This window comes from Cydia splendana, chromosome 16, assembly GCF_910591565.1.
Source record: "Cydia splendana chromosome 16, ilCydSple1.2, whole genome shotgun sequence".
NCBI classification, from domain to species: Eukaryota; Metazoa; Arthropoda; class Insecta; order Lepidoptera; family Tortricidae; genus Cydia; species Cydia splendana.
The window spans coordinates 12,221,981-12,245,975 of record NC_085975.1 but is presented as its reverse complement, the minus strand read 5'-3'; the positions used below and the strand labels follow the sequence as shown (position 1 = coordinate 12,245,975).

Sequence of the window (23,995 nt, the reverse complement as noted above, 5' to 3'; positions counted from 1 at the left end):
GATATATTAGAAATAATTACTGAAATGAATGGCAAACTACATGAAGTTTATTGTGTAGCATAGACATTAACTACTATTATTCGTATTCTAGAAATAAAAACAAGAAACTCTCAAATCGTCAACACCATACCCATCATCACCGGGAAAAAATGACGACCGGTGATGATTTCATGTGTATGGTGATGACGGTTCTCAGAAACTTTTCTAGTTATTTTGCTATAATTCATTATGAAATTAAGCTGTATGTTTGAAAAACGTTCTCTATGTCTTCTAACACTATATAATGTCTACCTTATAAATGTAGAATAAATGTAGAAGAAGATATAACTATATCTTTCACACTAGAGGATGCTTAGTTTTTAATTAACATTTTGACTGAAGTAGGCAAAATTTAGGTCATTTAGAACTTAGAACATACAAATGTTTTTTTTAATAATCTAATAATGTAAATCGTGCAACTTAGAGTCTGTAATTGCATGTTAGTCGTGTTAACACAAAGTATTTAAACAAGCAACATATATTAAGTTTTAAGCGACCATAGGCTACGGTACTGGCTCACTATCGTGATGGCTTTATGTTTTTTGATAATATTATATTAATTGATGTATATAATTACAGCAATTAATAATTATACCATTGGGTAGTCACCGGACCCAATACCTAACATTTTGTAACTTATGACATGCATTACAAGTAGGGGTCTTGCAACTTATAAAACACTGATTATATATTAATGTTTAGCTATTAAACAACATATATATGGATTTAAATTATTATAGCTATTTTTAAAGTTAATTAATAAAACAACAAAAATACAAACTTGTGCAATGAATCAAACTATCAAAAAAAAGTAATATATCATAAAAATTAAGCTCATTGGTAAGCCAGTAATTTTATAATATGACATAAATACCAAGTTATGCAGTAGATAAAGGAAGATGCGGGTTTAAACTGATAATAAGAGTACAATATTGTTAATATGATTTAACATTGAAAAAACCCAAAAAAATAAATGAATACATAAATTGCCTATTTCGGAACATAAATTATTTAAAATTATACAATAAAAATACTTGTTATATATTTATTTATATGAATAAAATGTATTTTTTATAATTTTCTAAAAATAATTTATGTAGCTAGTCTTATGTTCAAAAACATGTTATTTGTAATGTTTATTAAAGTTCTAAAGTCTTACAATTAAAAAAAGTTTTTGTTTTTTTAATACGTTTTTAATACATATGTAAATTAGTTCCCAAATCGTCATTACCGTACATGCAGTGTCATTACCGTCTATAAAAGAGTCATTACCATACCATGGTTGTCATCACCATCTTGCGTTTTTATTTTCCGAAAGCGATAACTTCAAATATAAGCCACAAATGATTGTATAAATACCATACATATCCTCAATATACAGCCCCCAATTACTTTACCCAGCTAGAATCGTGTTAAATTAAACATTTAAAAAAATTAATTTTTTGTACGGTGAAATTTTTTGTGCTGAAATCCACCCTGGAGCCTAATTTCTGGTTGTGACTGACATCGCCTATCGCCTAACACAGGTCCCGACGTAGTTCAAGGGGGTAGGTACCAAAATTGGCATCGTCACTTTTGACACTGACGGATAACATCCATAAGTCCATAACTAATCCAGATCTAATTCATATACTGTTATAAGAATTACACACACCTATATGACCCAATTATCAAAACTTCCCTTTCCTTCAAAACAAATCTATTTGTCCATGAGTGTATAAAGTTACCCGCAAAAAAAAGTTAAAATACTAATTTTGAAATTAATTTAGGTGCTGCCATCCAGTAATTAAACCTTCTTTTGCGTTCCTCTAAATTTGTCCACGAGTATAGTTACAACATTATTCAAACTCGTAGAAACAATAGCAATGAATTAGAATATGACCTATCGCAGCGATCGGTTGCATAAAATACATTAGAATCGATAAGCACGCACGGCGTGTAGATATGTCAGGGCGACGGCCTTTCTCGCCTCGGATAAGGTAGCGGGAAAATTGTTGGGAAAACAGTCACTTGTAGCTGCTTGACAAGAAGAAGAATTTAAAATAAGTGTAAATAAAATCAGGCTAAGATATCTAAAGATATCTTACACGTGAAACACAAATAGAAATGGACAAACTCGATTCACGGTTAGTTTCACTAGACTTAAATCGACCGGGATATGAATATCGGGAGCTCGAAAACAATACAAAAGGTAATCACGGTCCATATCCCGGTCGATTTAAGTCTATATGAACAAACTAATTCTACTCTTCTATACCATGTTATCTTAAATACAATATCCATACCATCAACCATGTAGATAAACGAAGACTGAGTTGACAGGTTATGGGCCTTCCATGATAAATACATATTCCAGCCGAAATGAGTTGATAACTATTTTAAAAATTGGGTAAAGTTTTATCTTTTCACATAGGTCCAATAATTGACAATCGCGTTATGACAACAACAATCACAAGCTCATTTGCGACATTTTTAACTTTAAATTAAAAAGCGATTAGGACAATATCTGTTGAAATAAATATTCTTCTACATTCTCATTTGGTTTCGGTTAATATTTATGACCAGCGACCCGTCCCGGCTTCGCATGGGTTACACAAAACCTTAACAAATTGTACCCCTAAACCTTCCTCAAGAATCACTCTATTGATAGATGAAAACCGTATGAAAATCCGTCCAGTAGTTTTTCAGTTTATCGTGAACATACAAACAAACACACAAACAGACAGACGCGGCGGGGGACTTTGTTTTATAAGGTGTAGTGATTTACTTGATTACAAAATAGCTGTTATTACATTTGTAAAGCCAGCTTCATGGTCGCAATGGGATAGTAATTGAAGTACAAAGTTTTTACCTTATCGCAAGTACCTTAATTATACCGTGCGTGGGTGTAATGCGATCCCACAGTTGAAAAAACTTACTCGTTGCCACGAGGAAGAGTTAATTAAGATTCTTTTTCCTATAATTACTACGAATAAAAACTGGTATCATTCTTATAATTACTAAACAATAAGAACTAAACATACTCGTAATTATTAATTACCCTTACCCCGGGGTTTACATAAACAAGGGCTAATGATAAATTGGCGGAAATAATAATTTCCAACAAATAAAGATTAAATACCTTCTTGTGGGTATTTATAAGTGCCTAATGAAATTAATCTGTATTTTATAGTAGAGTAGGTACTTGACCAACATCAGCGAATTATCTAAAACTAATTACATATATCCGTTAATTAACGCCACCTCGCGTCGTATGACTTTACCACTCTCTTGGTAGCCGTATATAGCTAAGCAGTGTAACAGTCTTGCAGTCAGTTGGTGTTCATGGTTGTATTGCAGTTCACAGGAGAATTTATAGATGGCGCGCTTTGTCAATGAGATGTTAGAGCCCAAAAACATGAGATAATATAAAATAGAATAGAATAGAATAGATTTATTCGTAAGCACAAACAATCGAGACAATACATAATATAACAGAAAACACAAATAAGTTTATTTGTGTTTTCTTTTATTAGTGCCACGAAATGGCCCCATCTCAGCCTGTTGCTGGTGGCTTCCAGCGCTGATCTTTCGATGAGACCATCAAGTGAGAAGAATCACGGAAGGTAACAGACAAGAAGAAAAAGACATAGAAATAACATACAGTAAACAAATAGTTAAATAAGAAAAAAGTTACACAGCAAGAAGATACAACATTAACGACTATATTACAGTTAAGATTATTTATACATAAAAACAAGCATCGTGCTCGCAACGCTGTATTGGTACGGTCCAACCATACCTTGGCTGAGCAATATCCTTTATCTATACTTCGTTTTTTAGCCTTAGAAAAAGGGTAATCAATTTGTGAAAAGCTAACTGAAAAGCTCAAAATAAATTTTATACCCCTATTATCCTTGTCCAGTCCATATCCCATCGTAAAGCTAATTTCTGCCAAAAATTAAGTAATTAATAATAATAAGAAAATTAATAATCATCCGGGTAATGACTTACGTTTTTGAAATCTGAATGATCTGAAAAATGATTTCACACTATGCCAAAATAAAGCACCAGAAAATTATTAGAAAAATGTAGACAGCAGTTATTTTTGGACACAATTTATATTAAATAAAACGTGTAGAATTAAAAAAAGTACCTAGGTGACTTGACCGTGACATCACTTGTTGTTTTCATATAATTTCCATAATGGTTAATCTTTTTCACGGTTTGAAAAAAAAACTGATTTGAGTGGCAGGTAATATACCTACTCTATTATGAGTAATTAAAGTTAAGTAAGTTTGAGTAATTTCTAAATCGTAGGTACGTCCTTCTAAAGGTAGAGGTCCACAGGGCCGCATCGCACGTATCGGACGCATCGTACGCAACGGATCAGTGGATGCACTTGTGCATAGAGAAATACAGTAGAACCCGCTTAATACGATCACGTTTAAAACGATTTCCCGCATAATACGCCATTTTACGCCGGTCCCTGCAACTTTAGGCCTGTATTCATACATTTTTACACGGTTAATACGACTCGCGTCCCGCTTAGTACGCCATCTAAAATTCCCGTTACGCACATCTGCACGTTTGTGTTATTGACATAACCGTCGCACGGTCGTATTGTTATGCAATACGCCGATAGGCAACATTTTTTAATGTGTTTATTACCTACCTTAGGTTTTTTGTTTTGTCTTTAATATCTTTTGTCGGGTCCATAGCGGCGTGAGAATGCTATGCCATCTGCTTGACGGTTATGGACTACGGAGTGCAAGCTATCGCTCCCAGTTTTTTTTTTTTGCAGTGAGTTACTCCACGACTTTATAGTTGAGCCTATCGTTAGTGTTCCTCAGATTATTTAACCGCGTGTGAACTTATACCTGCTGCGGTGTTTGTACATGAAATAATACTAGTTTTTATTTCACGTTTAATACGATTTCCCGTTTAAGACGCTTATTTTGCCAGGTCCCCTCAGAATCGTCTTAAGCGGGTTCTACTGTATAGTAAGAATAGAGTGCTCAATCCATACATCAGTTTTGATACCAAAACGACTATTATTTTCGTAGTCGACATCTAGCATCGAGTAGCCGAATTATCAGTACCGCTACTTGATACTAGAATTCTCTAGTGTCGCGACTCACGAAAATTGTATTGAACAACAATTTACAACTAATATTAAAAGCAGAAGAAGTTGAGAATAGCTTCCGGTTAATCCGGTTATATTATTAGCTGAAAATTGTTGAGCATTTGACTTTTCGGTCGTCAGAACATCTATTGACAAGTAGCAGTACTGGTGATTCCGCTACTCGATGCTAGATGTCGACTACGAAAATAATAGTCGTTTTGGTACTAAAACTGATGTATGGAGTGAGCACTCTATGTATTTTTTTCTCTATGCACTTGTGTGACTTTCTATACAACGAATACTAGAATCCGTTGCGTGCGATGCGTCCGATGCGTGCGATGCGGCCTTGTGGACATCTACCTTAAAAAAACAGCCAAGAAGTCATTTTGTACACATACTTACCACTTAAAAGGACTTGACGTGATGAAAAATGACTAGAAGAAGGATGGTTAAACAGTTTTCTACATACTTATTTCTTTATTAAAAGGTTTGATGAGATCACGGCTACCCTTTGTTCGTTCATCGTCCCTTCTTCATGTAATGTCCACGATTTTTAAATTATACTTAAGTACTTTAAAAATATTGATGACTAAAATTATAAGCATATCTTGATTGTGTAGGAAAATACGATTTTAATGGGTATGTTTTGATTCAAGCCTGAGAGGTAATCCGTGATCCGTGGAATTTTTCCTTAAAAACTGCTATGCATTTCTCAAATGAGTTCTCTCATTCTTTAACAGAAATACCTACATTGACTGGGTTACCTTAGCATACCTAGGCCATCATCATTTGCAATAAAATAACAATAAAGATCTCACAAACAGGGTAATAAAATACACTGCCCCCTAATACGTTATTCTAATTTACGAGGACCCAGATTAGAAAAATAAATGCACATTTTGCACAGGAACAGGTTTTTACATAAACATCTGATGGGGCCTGAGGGCCTACCGCGAAAAACGAATATCGTAATCTCGTTTTCTGCCTCTCTATCGCACTATGGAAGAGAGATAGGGAGGCAATATAACGAAATTTCAATTTCCGTTTTTCGCGGCAGACCCTCTGGGTCTTCTTTTTCTTCTGGCATTGTTTACGTTATAGGTCCCCATTTGATATTTAAGGGCATGTGCAAGACTGGGGCAGTCAGAGTGCTTGTAGGAACTTGTTCGGCAAGACTTGCTTTTGTAAAATGGTAAGTATAATAAAGCATTATCTATTAAATTAATTAAATTATGCTTTGCTATGGAGATCCCATTGTCGGTGAAAAGGGGGGGAAATGTTTTTTAATTTTTGATTATGGCTGATTATGGCATTTGGGTATGTTTATATACACTACAGTGCTCTACAGCCTAAGGTTCTTTAGCTATTTGTAATTATAATAGAGCTAATATAAGGTGAACTTTTTGGCTAGGATGGTGAATTAAAAAAGTTCACATTATATTTTAAATTCTCTATGCACAGTAAGTATAACAAAAAATAGTTTTGTTACTTATTTGAAATATTCAATATGTACCTATTAAATTTTATATGGTATTTAATAGAGCTTAAATAAAAGGCTTGTGTTGTGACATCCGCGCTCCGGAATATTACTTAAGTTCCTTTTTTGCAGTATTTCCATATTTATGTGTTAGTTGTATTTCGTATTAGTACATAATAATATTAAATATTAATAATATTTCGTAAATTTATACTTAGGTACAATAATTTTAAAAATACTACATATTTGCTCAAGTAATGTACAATTATTAGGTTTAATATTTTGTTTTCAGATCCGAAAATTGTTTGCTGTCTTACTAATCGCAGGCGCTTGCAATGCCTATCCACACGAATTCAAGACTGCTGTCGAACTTACACCAAACCCTATCAGCCCAGAGAAAGATTTAGTCAACCCAGAAAGAGGGCCTTTGGAACCCGAAGACCTAGTCGAGCCCCAAAGAGGCCAGCCTCTTTATGAAGGCCCTGTGAACCCTTTACCTGTCGAGAACGGGCTCGTCCCTACCGAAGTCCCTGAAAACATCCCTGGCTCGCAGAACGGCCCTAAACCTGATGAGTCGGATCTGAAAACTGACGCTACCTTCTGGTGGCCTTACTATAGATCTTACTACAGCTACCCTACCTACAGGACGTATTGGAGCTACCCTAGCTACAGACATTACACACCGAGGTCCGTACAAAATCTACTGCCTCGTAGATAGTGTTTTTTTTTTTAATTTTGAGTAGTGGATGTGAGTCAATCCCGCACGAAGCTTGACGAATTTGGAGCTAAGGAAGCGGTAGTATTAGGACATGCTCCCGGGAATTTCCGGCTCTGAAATGTTATAGTGTCGTAAGAACCGGCACTGAAGGCTCCTTCCCGGTTCTCTCGGTTCTGTGTTTAAATGACCAGTACTTATGCGTATTTATTCCCGTTTTAGTAGTACCTAGTCATATTTCAATATTTTAGTTCGGGACATTAATTAATTACTACATCTTATAAAACAAGGTCCCCCGCCGCGTCTATCTGTTTGTGTGTTTGTATATTCGCGATAAACTCAAAAACTACTGAACGGATTTTCATGCAGTTTTCACCTATCAATAGAGTGATTCTTGAGGAAGGTTTAGGTATATAATTTGTTAAGGTTTACCCGTGCAAAGCCGGGGCGGGTCGCTAGTATTGAATAATGTTGCTATGAAATGAAACAGGGGACCCTAATTACCCGACAAACTTAAGTTAAAGGTTTAGTTGTAAAGTAGGTAGGTATTCCAGTCTATAAATTGTAAGTTGGTAAATTGTTCAACTAGAACAGTTTTTTAACAATCTTAGATCTTTTTTAGAACATAATACCTACGGTTGCAAAAAAAAAACTATCTAGCAATTTTGAGGCCTTTTTCTAGTAACTTCATCGATTCGAAACCTGATAAAACAAATTTGGCTCTATAGAAAAAAAACACGAACATAGGTCTAAAACGCACCATTAAAAATTTGTAACAATTTTTTATCACAGCTAGTCTAGTAACATGAAAATTGCTTCTAGAAATGCGCAATTTTATTTTTGATCGAACACACCGATTATTATTATTTTTTTGTTTAAAATTACTAAAAATAACAATTCAATAAAAATGATATCATCCGCGATCCGGGGAACGCACAGCCGCCCGTTCAGGCACTATAAGAGCTCAGCGAGCTGGGTTTAGATAAGGATCTGAACTCACTGAACCTTATCAACCCGAATAAATGTCAGTACTGAAAACATAGTTTTACACACCTGTTTGCCAAGACGAGCAAAGCGAAGCGCAAGGGCACTACCTACCTTTTCTCGAAGCCCTTCGTCGTTTTTTTGAACCCTCATAACTTGGGTTTGGATTATACCAGATATTACTATTTCTTAAGCCTAATAGTTACAATCGCTGTAAAGATCTAGGTTTAAGAAATTGTAGGTACCTAATGTTGATAATTGAAATGAACAGTTTTTATTTAATATCGTATAAGACTGCAAACAGGTAGAGTTTTATGCGTAAGTGGTTATACTCGTATTAGACCGCGGGCCTGGAGAATATATCGTCAGTCATCGCGTCATCGCCTCCCGGCTGATACTTTGTCAGATGATAGTTTAGATACTACTATGAATAAAAAAAATTGTCCCTTATTTTTACATGTTCATGCGACAAGCTGACGTTCTTTCCACCGCGATACGACCGGCTGACAATATTTTTTCATTCACAATAGCATCTAAACTATCATCTGACAAAATATCAAGCAGGAGGCGGTGACAAATTTTTTTTTTCGTGTTTCGGTGGCTGCCATTCCTCAACCCACCAACGGCGCGGCAGCTGACGTCCACGAGGGTTCATCATACATAGCTGTTAACCACTATACGAGTTCTCGCCCGGGAGGCGATTGGTCATGGAAATCTGTTCCTGGCTCGCGGTCTCAATTTTATTGTTTTAGGTATTTAAATACAATCTATTTGTTTTCAGAACATACTACAGTTATTATTACTGGTAATGGTACAGCGCGCCCTGGCCGTGGAAACGCCGTGATTTCCTAATACCACTTATAATATATAAATATTCAAAACAGTTATGAAAAATCATTAAATGTGATCATCTTTATATGTTTTTTAATTGATCCTTAAACGTGTAAATATCCTTACATTTTTGGACGCTACCACTTTATAGTCATAACTCATAGTAACTATCAAGAATCTCTTTCAATAACTGTTATTGAAAGAGATTCTAAAGTGATTATTTATTTTAGATACTAACGTATAGTTAAACTTAAGTGGTTTTAGTACCCAAGTAAATATATAGCAGTTATTTTTCTATCTGATACATTAATGGATTAATTGGCTATTTACTTATTTCGGTTAGCATAATTTATCCAGCCATACAAATGAAAAATCCATAACTTGCCGCAGAAATTTGAACCATATAGGTACAGGGAATAGAGTTGATTTTGTTTTGTTTGAAAATTGAACGAAACACAACAATTGCGTCTCTATTCCAATTTTAACATGGTTTAAATTTCATCGAAATGATTAAGTACTATAGGTGGGACCTCGGGCCGTAGGAGGTTATGATTTATGATTATGAACCTCCAGGTTTTTTTGTTGACTTTTTCTTTTGTTGCATTATTTAATAAAATATGTTTATAATGACTGCTTGGTTTAAAAAAAAATGTAGTAGGGTATGAATTTTCATTAAAATAAGTTTTTGGCTAAAATTTCATTTTTGGTACAAGCTTCTATCGCTGACTGTACTTTTCTTACGACATACAACTAATACTCATCGAGACAATTCTAAAAACCCCTAACACAATTAGGTTGCGTTGTTTCATCACAGAGTTCCTATGGCCACCTCCATGTCTCCATCATCAGATCAGCTCGATGGTACCATAATATTGCATTGTCATCCGATTTATACCTGCATGCAAATTTCAGCTCAATCGGAAACCGGGAAGTGGATCAAATTTAACTTGCAAGATTTGATTACAGACAGACAGACAACGGGCAGGTGAAACTAACTAAAAGCTTGTAAAAACGTTGAAGAGTACTAGATTTTCATATAGTCAGTCAGGCTGGAGTAGATTTTGTGAGGCCCAATTTGACTCAAGAAATAGCAAAGGAAGTAGAACGACACTATTAAGTAAATATTTATTGAGAAACTTTAACGCATAGATTTCATGATGGGGGTTTGACATCCGTCGCTTGATACAAGGAATTGATAGCGATGTCTGACGAAACGTACGCCATCGACTTGGCTAGCGTAGCTAATGATAGGGAATCCATTATTATACGATTTGCAACATGGTTCAACTTTGCCCCGTGCGACTGAGCTGTGTATTTCAATGCAAGCTTGATAACTCTCTCGCATGCAAGCGATTTTGAACTAGCGCTCTTAGCTTCCTTACCAGCCTGCTGCGCCGCGGTTTTAGCCAGATTCATCATTAGTTCTTGATGGTTCGCCATACCATTTTTAGCATACCTTACGGACATTTGCACCTCGATGGACGCAGTCAACGCCCGCCGCATAGCCACAACGCTAGCTGCTGTCAAATACGCTACATCACCTGCATACAGAATTGCTTTCTTAGCCTTGGCTTCAAGTTTTTCCATCTTCTGTTTAGCCTTCTTTTCATTTTTTGTTTCTTCCTCATACTCAGGCTGATCTAAATTAATTTCTGCAACAACATCTGCGTTTAGTGCAGGTTTGTAAATATTTTCCCTTGGGTCAAGCCAGTCATCTACTAGAATGTCTTGAGTTTCGTAATTGGGTGCATCTATTACCAATTCGTGAGTCCCATTAACGGAATTTTCCATTAGTATTGGTTCTGCTGTTTTATTGCCAATCCGTTCATTGTTTTCAATATCCAATGCCGTTTGATTTAAAAATCCTCTAACACTAGTAGCTAAAGTAGGTTTAGACTTCAATATATGTAACGAGTTGCCACGAGGTAACACGGAAAATGGTGATAGGGGTATTGTAATATTGTCATACTTAAGTGGTGCAGGTGGTGTGATCACTTCAGTAGATTTATTCAATATTGCATCATAAATCGTCGGAACAGAATTAGTTACTGGAACTGGGAGAGCAATTTTATTTCCTGCTCCCGATATAATTTCTCTCTTTTTACGCAATGATAAATCTACAGACTGCTTCTTCGATAAAGCGCTCGCGTAGGTTATATCTTTTAATGCTGATACTATGGAAACCTCTGCTGCAATTTGAGCCAAACCATATACTAAACGATGTAGTTCCGGCTCCGTTGAAGCTCTCGTGACAGTAAGTATATTTCCTGATAAGGTTCGTGATATATAATCCAATATCCTTCGTGTTTCAATGGCTGTGATACCCTTATTTTTTCCTGGTGCTTCAAGAGCCTCTCTCGTAACTCTCGTTATCATATCTTGAATTTCTAATTTTGACAAAATAGCTGAGACGAGATCTTTGGAAATCTGATATAGTTTTTCTTCCATTTGAGGATTTTGAGTCACATTTTTTGTTGTTTTCAATATAGAATTGTCCAAGTGCTTTAGAGCTTTGTGAGGGGAGTTAAGCAGGAACGACTCTCCAGCAACTTTTGAATTAAACTTGGCTTTAAGATCGTGTACAGGAGATATTCCGGCAGAAGCGACAGTAATCTAAAACAATATTAATAATTAAACGGCCGTACTTTACCATAAATTAGTGAAACACCTTCAGACACTTACCACAACCACCAAAATCTTAACACAATTCCTAAGTAGTCCCATTTTGCACAGTTGCTTCTCCTATGGCAAATTTCGATAAATGGTCTCACAATTCAAATGATTTAAAAATTTCCTTCGTTAAAGTAATTGGCAATTAAGTTTTATGTATTGTACTCACCTAACAACTAGTATAAGTACCTAATAGTGCGTAAATCTGTTTGTTATTTTAACCGGCAAATGCATTATACATATTGATTCTTCGTTTGGTGTGTTCGATCCGCCGATACACAAATAAAGGACGATATACAAAGTCGTTGCTACTTTCAGCCGTTTCAATAAAATCATTTTCGTTAACACTCTTTAGTTGTAAGGCTTCGTCAATGATTTCACTTCTTTTAATATTATGAATTGGTCGACTATCGTCAGAAATCCATACAGCTTGATCAATCGATTTTAATTTACTAGGTATATTAAGCGCATTACTTATGTAAACTAAGAAAAACGTGTATATAAGTAATATTTTTTTGTTGACTGCACTCATCTTTCAACAAGCTGTAACTAGAACTTCCATGGAACGTGTACGGTATTCACTTTTATGTTCATAATAATTAGAAACGAGACGTTAATCATGAGTAACTCACTTAAATCAATTAGTATTATTCTAGTTACACGATTATCGTATTATCGACTGTTGTTTTTAAAGACCAATGTAAAGTCAAAGCAGATAATATTTTATAAAAAGTGAGAACAATAATTAAACAAACGAATGGTGTTTAAATAACTCTTTTATTACTTATTAAACAAAAAAACTGAATAGGTTGAAAGGGTCTAAGTTTTAAGGCTTACATGTATACATTATGGCTTGCTGTTTAATACGTAAGGCATAATCGTGTCGTTGTCCATTTCCTAAGTATAGCTTCAGTCGTCGTAATCTAGCCGAGATACGCGGGGAGCACCCTGATGCCGCCGCGGCCGATCAGCTGAGAGGTCTCTCCGAAGGGCGAGGCGTCGATCTGGTTGGCCGAAGGTAGCAGGTCGCTCTCCTGACCGCCGATGTCACGGCGGACCCTCGCACCCGCGCTCTTCGGCTCAGATCCACCTCCTACCGCAGCACCAGACTGAGCAGCGCCATTTACTGTAGCTGATGGTGTTGCTTCTGCTTTTTGGGGGACGTGTTGGATCACATCCTGCTCGGCTGGGGCGCAGGCGCAAGCGGCCAGCAGCGCCAACGACGCGACGGCGAAGAACATTGAACGCATTTCCGATAGATCCTATATTGTCCGTCTATAACTTGGAAATAACATGCTCGTTACCCATCGTTATGGCTTATAAGTAAACCGGAGATTTACACAAGCCATTATTCTTATTGAAACTGTACACTAGATAATGTGCACCGTTGTTTGAGGAAGCCGTTTGGCGCGTGATCTCGGGCAGGCTGGCACCTGCGTCGTTTCACAAGAGATGCTAATGCGATACCAAATCGGTCCGATAAAGTTCGTAAAAATAAAAGACAACATGGGATTTAGCACCTGGCTTGAATGGCCATTTTTGGTAATTTGTTAAATTTTAAAAACACTCCTCAAGTGTGCAATGTTTATGTTACTTGATGCCTGTGCTTACGCATTTCACAGATATTCACTAAGTATTTATTTGGTTGAAATAAGTATTCAAAATAAAACGTGATGGTTGCTACATTTTCAGGTAGCTACAGAATGCTGCCCTTAAATCTCTCACTGTACAGAAGGCTAAATGATTCATGACAATTCCTTATAACTAGCGTCTTTAAAATGATAAGTCCACAATATGATTATTTGTTATTTTACAAATACTATTTAAATATTTAGGTATATTTTGATGACGCATTCACAATATCCGCCAGGAGAAATGAGCTAAATTACCCAGTGTTTTTCTATAGGTACCAAGGTACCTACATACTTACATTACATTCAATGTGAGCCTCCTCGGATACCCTGGTCCCTGGTGGGAAGTGGCTGACTTAAACCGGGCGAAAATTGTTCGTGCTCAGAGGCTTCGGTCCGGTCACAGGTCACTCCATTAAATATGTTTGCTCATCTGATGAGGAAGGCAGAGTCGCCCAACTGCAATATTTGCGACTCTGTCGAGGATGTAGCACTTCCTAATGAATGTGTTCGAACTCGAGACAAGAGGGCACAACTGTTTGAAGCTAGGGGTTATTTGCAGCACGTATATTGGCGGAAGCCCTGTCTAAAACTGCGATATTCGTGTACAGTTTTTTTGAAATCTAGTAACACTTATTGAAACTCTGTAATTACGCCACCAAACGAAGGAATAACGGGGGAAATAATATGTGTATAAGCGTATTTTGGCATAGTTGTAGGAAATGGTGTATTATAAACAACAAACTAAAAGTACCGGAGGGTGGGGGTGAAGCTAACGGGTAGGGCGGGTTTTAAAGGTTAACCTACCTTTTTATAGTTTTCGTAAACGGTAGCCCGGCTTTGGTAGGGCTCACAATCAGCATACAAGGCGTCTGCTATGACATAAGGAGTGATAAAAACCGGCCAAGTGCGAGTCGAATTCGCGCACGAAGGGTTCCGTAGCATTACGCATAAAACGGCAAAAAAATCACGTTTGTTGTATGGGAGCCCCATTTAAATATTTATTTTATTCTGTTTTTAGTATTTGTTGTTATAGCGGCAACAAAAATACATCATCTGTGAAAATTTCAACTGTCTAGTTATCACGGATCATGAGATACAGCCTGGTGACAGACAGACGGACAGAACGGACAGAGGAGTCTTAGTAATAAGGTCCCGTTTTTACCCATCGGGTATGGAACCCTAAAAACATAAACTAGGTCTTTAGATACACGACAGCCGCATCAAGTCCTACGGCGCTACCGTCACATGGACATAAGGGGAAAAATGTATTCACTGTTCATTCTTTTTGTTATAAAATAAAACATGGTCTTCTATTCCCAGATGTGACACAGGCCTACGTCACAATAACATGGCCGCTATATATAGCGCTATCGCATATTATCATATAGCGCTGTCGCATGATAACGTAGGCTTGTGTCAGTTAGGTGACCTAGAAAAGACGGGAATAGAGTACCAGGCGGAGTATATTATTATACCATGATACAATAGTTCTTGTAGAAACGAAACGGCCAAGCCACATATTTTGACTGAAGTATAGACTTTGCGAAGTTAGGGCTTACAGAGTTAGAAGCTTGGCTCTACATAAGTTCTGATAGGTAACTTTTTGACTGTGCGAGCATTTTGGTTTCATGAAAATATTTCTGCCGTTCGCATTAATTCATGTTAATATCACAGGTTAATATCCTTTACCAGGCTGACATTTTAATAATGACAATCGAATGTCAGTCTTACTAATCGAAAATAGAACACATGTTTGAAGTGTTACCTATATTTATAAGAGTAGGCCAGATGCACCGCTTAGAATGAGTTCGTCCTTATTCCGGTTTAGGAAAAATCTTGCTTTGGACACAAGTATGAGTATTATCTCTAACAATAACTCTTAATACCTACCTACTTACTCAGAAGCAATTCTAACAAGCAAGATACCATTAGTATATATAGAAGGACAACAATATCACGCAATGTTATTTCAGTAAACTGAAGTGATACACTATGTAAAGCATTCCTCACCATTTTTCATAGTAAACCACAACTAAACAAATTCACGGCCATTATGATATTGAACATATTTGCAAATGTCATTATCAGACATGAAGCACAATACGTCAATGCTTCCTTTTCTGGACAATAATTCATTTAGCACAATTTGAGCTCCCGCCGAGTATAAAACGTAACACAGACGACCAGGCTGTCAAAAACAAAACACAGTCGGAAGACTCAATACCAAGAGCATTTTCGTGGGATAATTCCCATAGAGCAGAGAAGTTTCTAGAAGCCCATCAAGATCATGGCTTCCTCGTTGTGTGTCCTTCTCTCGCTGGTGCTGGCGGTGACCACCGCAGTCCCAGTTCCCTCAGACGACGGCGAGACAACCACGGTCGCTTCTGACGTGGCCCTGCTGGAGGTGATCGAAGTCGTTGATACCGTGCCTGTACTGGTGCCGCTGGTTGTAGCTGCTGATACCACTAAAGAAGTTGACACGCAAGCGCCCGAGCATAAGGTGGAGAAGAGGTCCCTATTACGTGGCGATAACCCGAGCAATGATCTGCTGACGGATATCGAAGCCCAGCAATACGAGCAAGGATTATCTAATTTGGCTGGCCGCAGGATAAAGTTCCTTCCCACTTTTTTGGGCTAAGTTTAAGCAGTAATTTTAAGTTAATCTAGCCTAAATTAAGGATTGACCAACTGATCGATGACTGTTCATAAAATAAGTGACAAAACACTGTAAAGTTTTGACATTACATTTTAAAATGGACTCGATGTGTTGATCGCAGCTTACTTATTTTTTTTATTAATCTTATTCTAATCATGGATTTTTTAATATTTTATAATTCAATATAATTATTTTGTGTATTTTTACGACTGTATATATTAATTAAGATAATAAATTATATTGTTATGGAATATTTTTTTCTTCTGTCTAACAGTTTTTCCCTTTTTTTTCCCTTTAAAATGTTTTAGTACTAAATCGTCAATATCTATTTACTACTTTGGCGTTACATATATGACTGTATTTAGGTACCTACATAAAAATTGTAAATCGCAATTCAGAACTCTGATATAATCAAGGTTTAAATAAATAAATAAATTCACATATTTAAAGATACTTACCAAATAATTGCGTTAAAAATGTTGAAACTTGAATGAGTTACCTCTCTTTTTGAAAATATTTCAAGCTCTCCGGGTCACTTAACCGGACATATGCACCCGTATAATGTTTGCCAAGCCAATTTGAGAAAAGTCGAGAAAAAGGAAATGTAGGTAAGTATCTAAATATTATCTAAAAATACCTAACAGTTTCTGTAATACCTGCTCTATTCAGCCAAGATCATTAACTACGAATGGCGGTTTTGCAAAGGTCAGAACTTCAAAACAGACAAAAAATAAAAACTTAAAACACGTTATTTATAGTTATAGTTAAGTAGATATTTGTTCATATTTCGCCAAGAGATAATACCTAGCTATCTATATATTTTACAGAATGATGATAGAAATATTAGGTACCTAATAATTATAATTTCTTACCTATATTTAAATTCAATAATTACCTACTTCTAAATAAAAGTTACATTATTGTTTACAAATCATTTATTTATACTTTTACAACACAAAACTTAAATTATAAAACATTTTAGAGAGAACGTATGATAATAACCTCTTCTTTTTTCGGCGCTTCTACATCAATGTGATTGTCACTCTCAAAATTGCCATTTTCAAATTCTTCTTTCTCTTGTTTTATTTCAATGATCGTATTAACATTGTTTTCTTCTACCGGCACCTCTACTAGAATTATATCCTTCGAAAAATGATCAGGATTATAATCCAAGTAATCATTTCCCCTCCGAATCTCCACCCTATTTTTCATCATCTCAGGGTGTATAAAGAGACCGTCCAGCATTCTTCCATTTGCAATTCTAAAAACGATTAACAGAGTTAAGAATACCCACATATTAGCCATCCTCGATGTCGAACTAACGAGTAAGGCCAAAACAATTGAACACAGGTTTTATACTATGAAAGTGTTAATTTAATTCTAAACTCACGTATTTGTTTAAACAAATAACGAGCTACATATTTAGAATAAGTGGAAATGTGGAAGCTCTAACTGAAAAAGTCAATATAACTCATCACGATATTATTGTATATCACATCCTTGTTTACGATTAGGGTCGACAAGTTTATACGACAAGTAGGACCATTATTGATTTAATTAAAATATTAAATCAAATAGTGCTTAGAAATGCTATGTCGTCAAAATTGGAGCACCATTTGGATTGTCCGCCCTGTGTAAGTGTATATGATCTTCTGTGTGGGTATAGCTACCAGTAAATATGAACGATTTTGAACAACAAACTTACAGATGAAGTCGCGATAATGCCAAGTTTGATGCGCAAATAAAACTACCACGGAGGCGTATTCAGACTTTACAAATATGATATGAATTTGTTGTTAATCTCAGTAGGTAAATCTCGTTCGCAAACTAATGTGAGAGCGACGGACTGAGACGAATATCTTTTTTTTTTAATCAGAATACGCTTCTTGTAAATACCATTCAGTGTCGATACTGTCAGCAAATATTGGTCCTCCCTCGACACTCTCGACAGGCGTCACCATTGTCGAAAAGACAATCTATCTCAATCTTGCCATCAATGGATTTTGGAAATAATTTGTTTGTACGAACAGCAACATATTTAACTGACCGTTGGTGGATCTTGTGTCTTTGGAATAAAGTTTACGAATTTTCATTTAACAGTGTGTACGATGGTACCGAGTACCGACATAACATATATTATATTACACCAACAACTAAAAGAATGTTAAAAGAAGTTGTCATTTCTGACATCGTAAAGTTATAAATGTTATAATCATTGTAATGGTCATAAATAATTTAATCATTCCAAAATGTAGCGTATAAAACCAAGCTCTCATACCAGCACTCAATGCATTCTCAATTCGTTTCATGTACTTATTGCTTTATCGTGACTCGGTACCAAATGTATACCTACTGACTAAAAAATGAAGTTATATAACCAAGCATTTATCATTATTTTATGTATTGCAATCTCTCAAACTTTTGATGAGTCAGCATTCTATTTGGAGAAAGAGAAGCTAAATTTATTATCAATATCATTTACTCATACCGACCAAACAATTTTCATCGACATCGACAATGACAGCAGTGGAATTTTCAAAGACACTTTAATAAAAAGTATACATGATCAGAATCATTCCGTTATTTTACTAAATGACGTGCCAGATTTTATTAGCGAAGGAAAAATAGTTATACTGGAGGAAAACCCTTGTCTTGTCTTTACCATAAAATATCTAAATCCCAATGTGCTGGATAGTCCAGTACTGAAGTCTCTGCTAAAATCACATTGGTCACCATTGTTTATTGTGGTAACTACTGAAGACAGCTTGTATAATTGTGTAGACGGAAAATTAAATGAGGAGGCTTTCAATAACATTGAAGAATTTCTAAATGATTTATGGTACAAACATCGCATAATGCATGTATTCTTAAATCTGCCGTATGTCTGTCCGAACGAATATGTTATTTATGATGGGATCAAATCAAACGAAGGAGAATTATATAACAGGACCATTAAAATTATTCGAGAAGAACAATTACCAAAAATAAAGTCAAAAAAAGCATCTAGGATGCTTACGCGAAACTATCCCCTTAGAGGCAATATCTTTTACCGGTTCCCCACGGCTATTCAGGAATGTGAAGGTACCGACATCTACATAAAAACCAGTCAGAAAACCAGTGGCGGTTTTTGTGGATTGGACGGCCTCGTAATGTCAGATATAGTGACACACTTTGCATTTAATTTATCGTTGCCATCCTTGGGCGCGGATTCTCTCAAATATGGGTATCAGCGGCAGGATGGGACTATAACAGGAAGCTTAGGACATATAGTGAGAAAAGATGTGGACTTGTCCTTTAACTCGAGGTTCATGACGAAATATATCACGGGGCAACAGAAATACATATTCCTATATCCTGTTGCAAGTGACGCTCTTTGCGTTGTTTTGAAACAACCTGAAGAAGAACCTCTATGGCGGTATCCCATCAACGCTTTTAGTACTCCGCAGTGGCTATTCATTCTCGCCTGCCTTACTAGCATTGGAGTCATAATGTGGGCATTTGCAAAGATCAACAATAAAATTAATAATACTAGAGCTGCTTCGCTCCTCTCTTACGTATTGAACTCTATAAATGCTGGTCTGTTTGGCTTTTTTTTTAAACGAAGAACTAATTTACTTCTGTTTAGAGCTAGCTGCTTGTATGCTTCAATTATGCTGCTCGCGGAATATCAGGCAAGTTTTTTTCGTTTTTAACTTGTTGCTTAAAATCATTATCTTTTTATTAGAATCTGAAGCTTAAAAAGTAATTCTTACGTCATTTCTAGGGTTACATAAACTACATATTCACAACCCGCGTCCGATACGCCGCATTATACAGCTTGTCTCAATTTGCGGAGTCGGGCACTTTAATTCAAACGTCACCATCCATATACACCCTTATAAATGAGTCTATCAACGAAGTCGGAGAGGTCCTTCTATCTCGAATGATACTAATGGAAAACACTGATTCATTCGAATACGTCGTGCATCACTCGAAGACGGCGACTTTGGAAAGGAAAGCTGATGCGATTATGTGGATTCTAACGAAATACAGAGACGGATCCGGCAGGCCTACATTATATGTAATGGATGATTCTGTTCGCTCCTTCTACTTAGCGTATATTGCAAATTTGGGTAAGTTTTTTATATTCATAATTTCAAGATATGCTAATATACCACACATGTGACTCGGTCTTTCGGCCAACTCAGCTAATCCAACCTGACTCTTCGTTTAAATTATCTTCTAAAAGAACAGCAAATGCCTCGGCCTCAAAACGCATGCTCCGAGTGTTAGTACATGCTCGACGCTGACGCCGACCGTCATACTTAGGTAGATACATCATTTTTAACCAATTTCAACTTCCTAAAAGCAATCCAAATTCATAATAATCCGAGGTTTACAAGTATGAATCTTCTCTTTACAGAATTCCCATTTGTGGGCATAATTGACGTGTACATAATGCATCTATTCGAGTCGGGCTTGATAGATATGTACTACACCTGGACGAGCCGCGCTCTGGGGCTGCAGGTGTCGCTGCCCAACCTCTACTCGGAGCCGCGGCCCGCGTCCAAGATAGCCATGAAGGAGCAGGTCATCGCCTTCACTGTGCTCTTGGTGGGATACGCCGCCTCTGTTATCGCGTTCGTTATCGAAATTTGGTTTGATAGACGGCAGAAATTTCCTTTCATACATTAAACTTACTCGTGAAGAAGGTCATCTTCGCTTTATGGAAAGGTAAGCCTTTCATCAGTTCCATAGGACAATTACGTGCACTTCAGCTTGTTCGTGGCTCGCGTGCGGAAACCGACGCGGCCACGTATTTCTGAAGGTGTGATATTTCAGCGATTCTGGGGGAATCTACCGAATCATGCACAGGAACAAGTCACACCAGAAAACTATTGTCGCCTAAGTGATTTTAAAATTGCCTATCTTTATAATTTTTTAATTGAATGGCAGTTGTAGGCGCCATATTTAAATTAGGTTTATTAAATAATAATAATATGATGATATGCAATCGCGTTTTATATAGGTATTATTAATAGTACTCTATCTGTTCAAATTTACTTATTGAAGTCTTTTTTAGGAATGTAAAGAAATAAGATTTTCAGAGTGTTTTAAAGAAGGCATCAAAATATAACTAAAAAAAAATATTTGTCATGTCAACTTTTATTTTCAAAATATATAATTTTAACAATAATGTGATAACAAAATCTGAGGAACATTTAATTATAATACATCTCCCGCTACATTGTAACCCTTAAACAACCTTCTAAACTAAATTCTACCAAACACAAAAAACAAAACGATGTATACGTAAACGATGAATGAATCAAACATTATTACAATAAATATCAATAATATGTTGAGCATTTAGGTAAAAAATCGTATTACTAAATGGTAAAACAATATATTGTCATCTAGATCTATCTAACTTATATTATAATAATTATATGATATTCAGCCTATATAATAAGAGCAGTGCATTAATATTTACATATATGTATCTTTATGACCTAAAAACTGTATAAACGAAAATGAAATGCATTTTTACCGAAATCTATTATTAATATTAGGTATATTTCCCAATGTTTTCCGATCTTAAAGATTTGTAAGTGCTGAGAAATTAATTTTCACATCTTTAAATCGTACCAAATACATATGTATATCTATCTATATCTGCATCATGACTTTAGATCTATAACGAAAATTATAATATCCATAATGATTATATGTACATAATTATCGTTGGTGTCATTGTATTTAGAATTTGTTTTGTACTTTTTCTTACAAAACACCAAGATGACACGCTTTTCTACCAGTTAACCATAGTGTCAATCAGAGACACACACATATTTTATTTATGCATATTTACGAATAATGTATCGAAATGACTGACGGATATAATTTGGCGAAAATACAATTGTACAATTACGTTACATCTGATTTTATTACTATGTTTTCTGGCATCCATATTATGAATACCGTTTGATATATTATTTAAATAGATATCATTACAATAGTTTAAAGAACATATACATAGTAATTAGTTACTCTTTGCAGAAAAAAGAGACTGGACAAATAAATAAGATGATCGAAATTCAAGCAATAATCGGTACCAAAATCTATCTACTCAAAGGCAAGACACTTTTTTTAAATGATAACTTACAAATTACGGTGTGTAAATCATTTCAATTTAAATCTAATATAGGTACACTAACCTGAACTGACTTTTGGATTTTCTAAAGTCAACTTCAGTGATAGAGTTTCATATTGAAATCCTTTTAATATACTTAAGAATAACACCACCACGCGCTGTAACATTACAAAATAGAAAGGTATTAAGTAATTTAAAAAAACGCTTCTCAATTCTTACATATCGTTTCAGCAGAAAAACTATTCAATTGCCAAATGTTGGTATACGTCCCGTAGACCGATTTGGTCGTATTTAGTTTTTTGGCATTTTGGCAGTTTAAAAAAGTAATAATAGAGGTTTTTACATTTATAACAAACCAATTTACATAAATAAATTTCAGCTTTATTGATAAGTGTCAATTATTATATTAATTTTAATTTTAACTGCCTTACCCGCAAACAGTAAACATTGTGTACCTACTATACAGTGTGGAAAAATAAGTCGGGCCCTGGAGGGAAACTACCTTAAATCCTTAAGTTGGCTCATTTTACTTAAAGGAGACATTCCTTTATTTTTGCAAACACACAACTGCATTCAAATATTTTCTAAAACTCGCTTGCCTCGCCCGGGGTACGAACAGACTAAAAATTCCAAAAAATAAACACTCGCAACTTTATTCAATTAGTGATATTAGTCGATACAGTTAATGTTAATGATAACATTTCTCCAAGCAACATTAGGTCTTACACTCGTCTGTCGTACAAAAAATCCATAATATCTTAAATTTAGTACTCAAGATTTTTTTAGACAAGCCAAATGAAGAAAAAAAGAACAATATATGAAAGCAGTTTTGTTTTTTTTTTTTATAAAGGAATGTCTCCTTTAAGTAAAATGACACAACTTAAGGATTTAAGGTAGTTTCTCTCCAGGGCCCGACTTATTTTTCCACACTGTATATTTGTCATTTTGTGCAAATAAATAAGTATATCATGTAATGTATTTTAAAGGGTTAAAAAAATTAATAATTTAACATAAACCTGACTAGAATTTTGTGACGTTCAATACGTATATACCTGATCGATTCACGGTTAAACCACATAGAGGTTTGACGTTTAAAATAACACTTGCACTGTCTGGCTATCAAATTCGCTGCAGACTTATCTTGGTCTAGCTCTATCACAATCTAGTTTTGAATATTTCCATCTTTATTTTACTAACCCGTATCTGGGCTAACATTACATTAAGGACAATCGAATGTCAGTCTTATAATTATACCCCATGTTTGAAGTGTCATCATTATTTTATTTATTTGGTAAGCAAACGGAAATAAGTGAGGAGTTTTTCATCTAGTATTTTTTTACTTCCATTATTTAAGCAATGACTAAATGTTGCTCTAAGTATATTGGCGTAATTATAAGTAAGAGTCGCTTACGTAACGTTTGCTACGTAGACCTACGGAGGCCGCTCCTCTCCGGTGTGCGATCGGGACATCACTATCTAAGTACATAGCGCTGTCTCTACCACACAGCGAAATAGCGTTCGAATCCGCATGAGCGTGATAAAAGCATAAATCGTTTCTACCTGCCTTGATAAGGGTTTAAACACGAGATGGATGGATTATTCAAATCAGGATATAACCAATTTACTTAACTCACTTATTTTTACACTATATACAATCAACATTCCTTTTAATCTACACCAGGGGTCTCCAAATCCCGGCCCGCGACGCGTTCCAATCCGGCCCACCGACACCCAAAGCGAGTGCCCACTGTC

The 23,995-nt window shown here is 35.7% G+C and overlaps 3 protein-coding genes across 3 annotated transcripts; 2 read left to right on the top strand and 1 right to left on the bottom strand.

The window, feature by feature from the left end:
- Positions 1–10,259: 10,259 nt before the first annotated feature.
- Positions 10,260–11,979, bottom strand: LOC134798291 (uncharacterized). The gene is made up of 2 exons (XM_063770686.1): positions 11,833–11,979; positions 10,260–11,763 (listed from the first exon to the last, which is right to left on the bottom strand). Exons 1-2 carry the CDS (start codon positions 11,872–11,874, stop codon positions 10,303–10,305), a joined length of 1,503 nt encoding a protein of 500 aa, XP_063626756.1. The 5' UTR covers positions 11,875–11,979; the 3' UTR covers positions 10,260–10,302.
- A 6,849-nt stretch (positions 11,980–18,828) lies between these two features.
- LOC134797888 (uncharacterized) lies at positions 18,829–19,853 on the top strand. The gene has a single exon (XM_063770237.1). The coding sequence runs from the start codon at positions 18,966–18,968 to the stop codon at positions 19,800–19,802; it is 837 nt and encodes a 278-aa protein (XP_063626307.1). The 5' UTR covers positions 18,829–18,965; the 3' UTR covers positions 19,803–19,853.
- A 150-nt stretch (positions 19,854–20,003) lies between these two features.
- Positions 20,004–20,793, top strand: LOC134798014 (uncharacterized). The gene is made up of 2 exons (XM_063770348.1): positions 20,004–20,271; positions 20,493–20,793. Exons 1-2 carry the CDS (start codon positions 20,033–20,035, stop codon positions 20,782–20,784), a joined length of 531 nt encoding a protein of 176 aa, XP_063626418.1. The 5' UTR covers positions 20,004–20,032; the 3' UTR covers positions 20,785–20,793.
- The last annotated feature ends 3,202 nt before the right edge of the window (positions 20,794–23,995 follow it).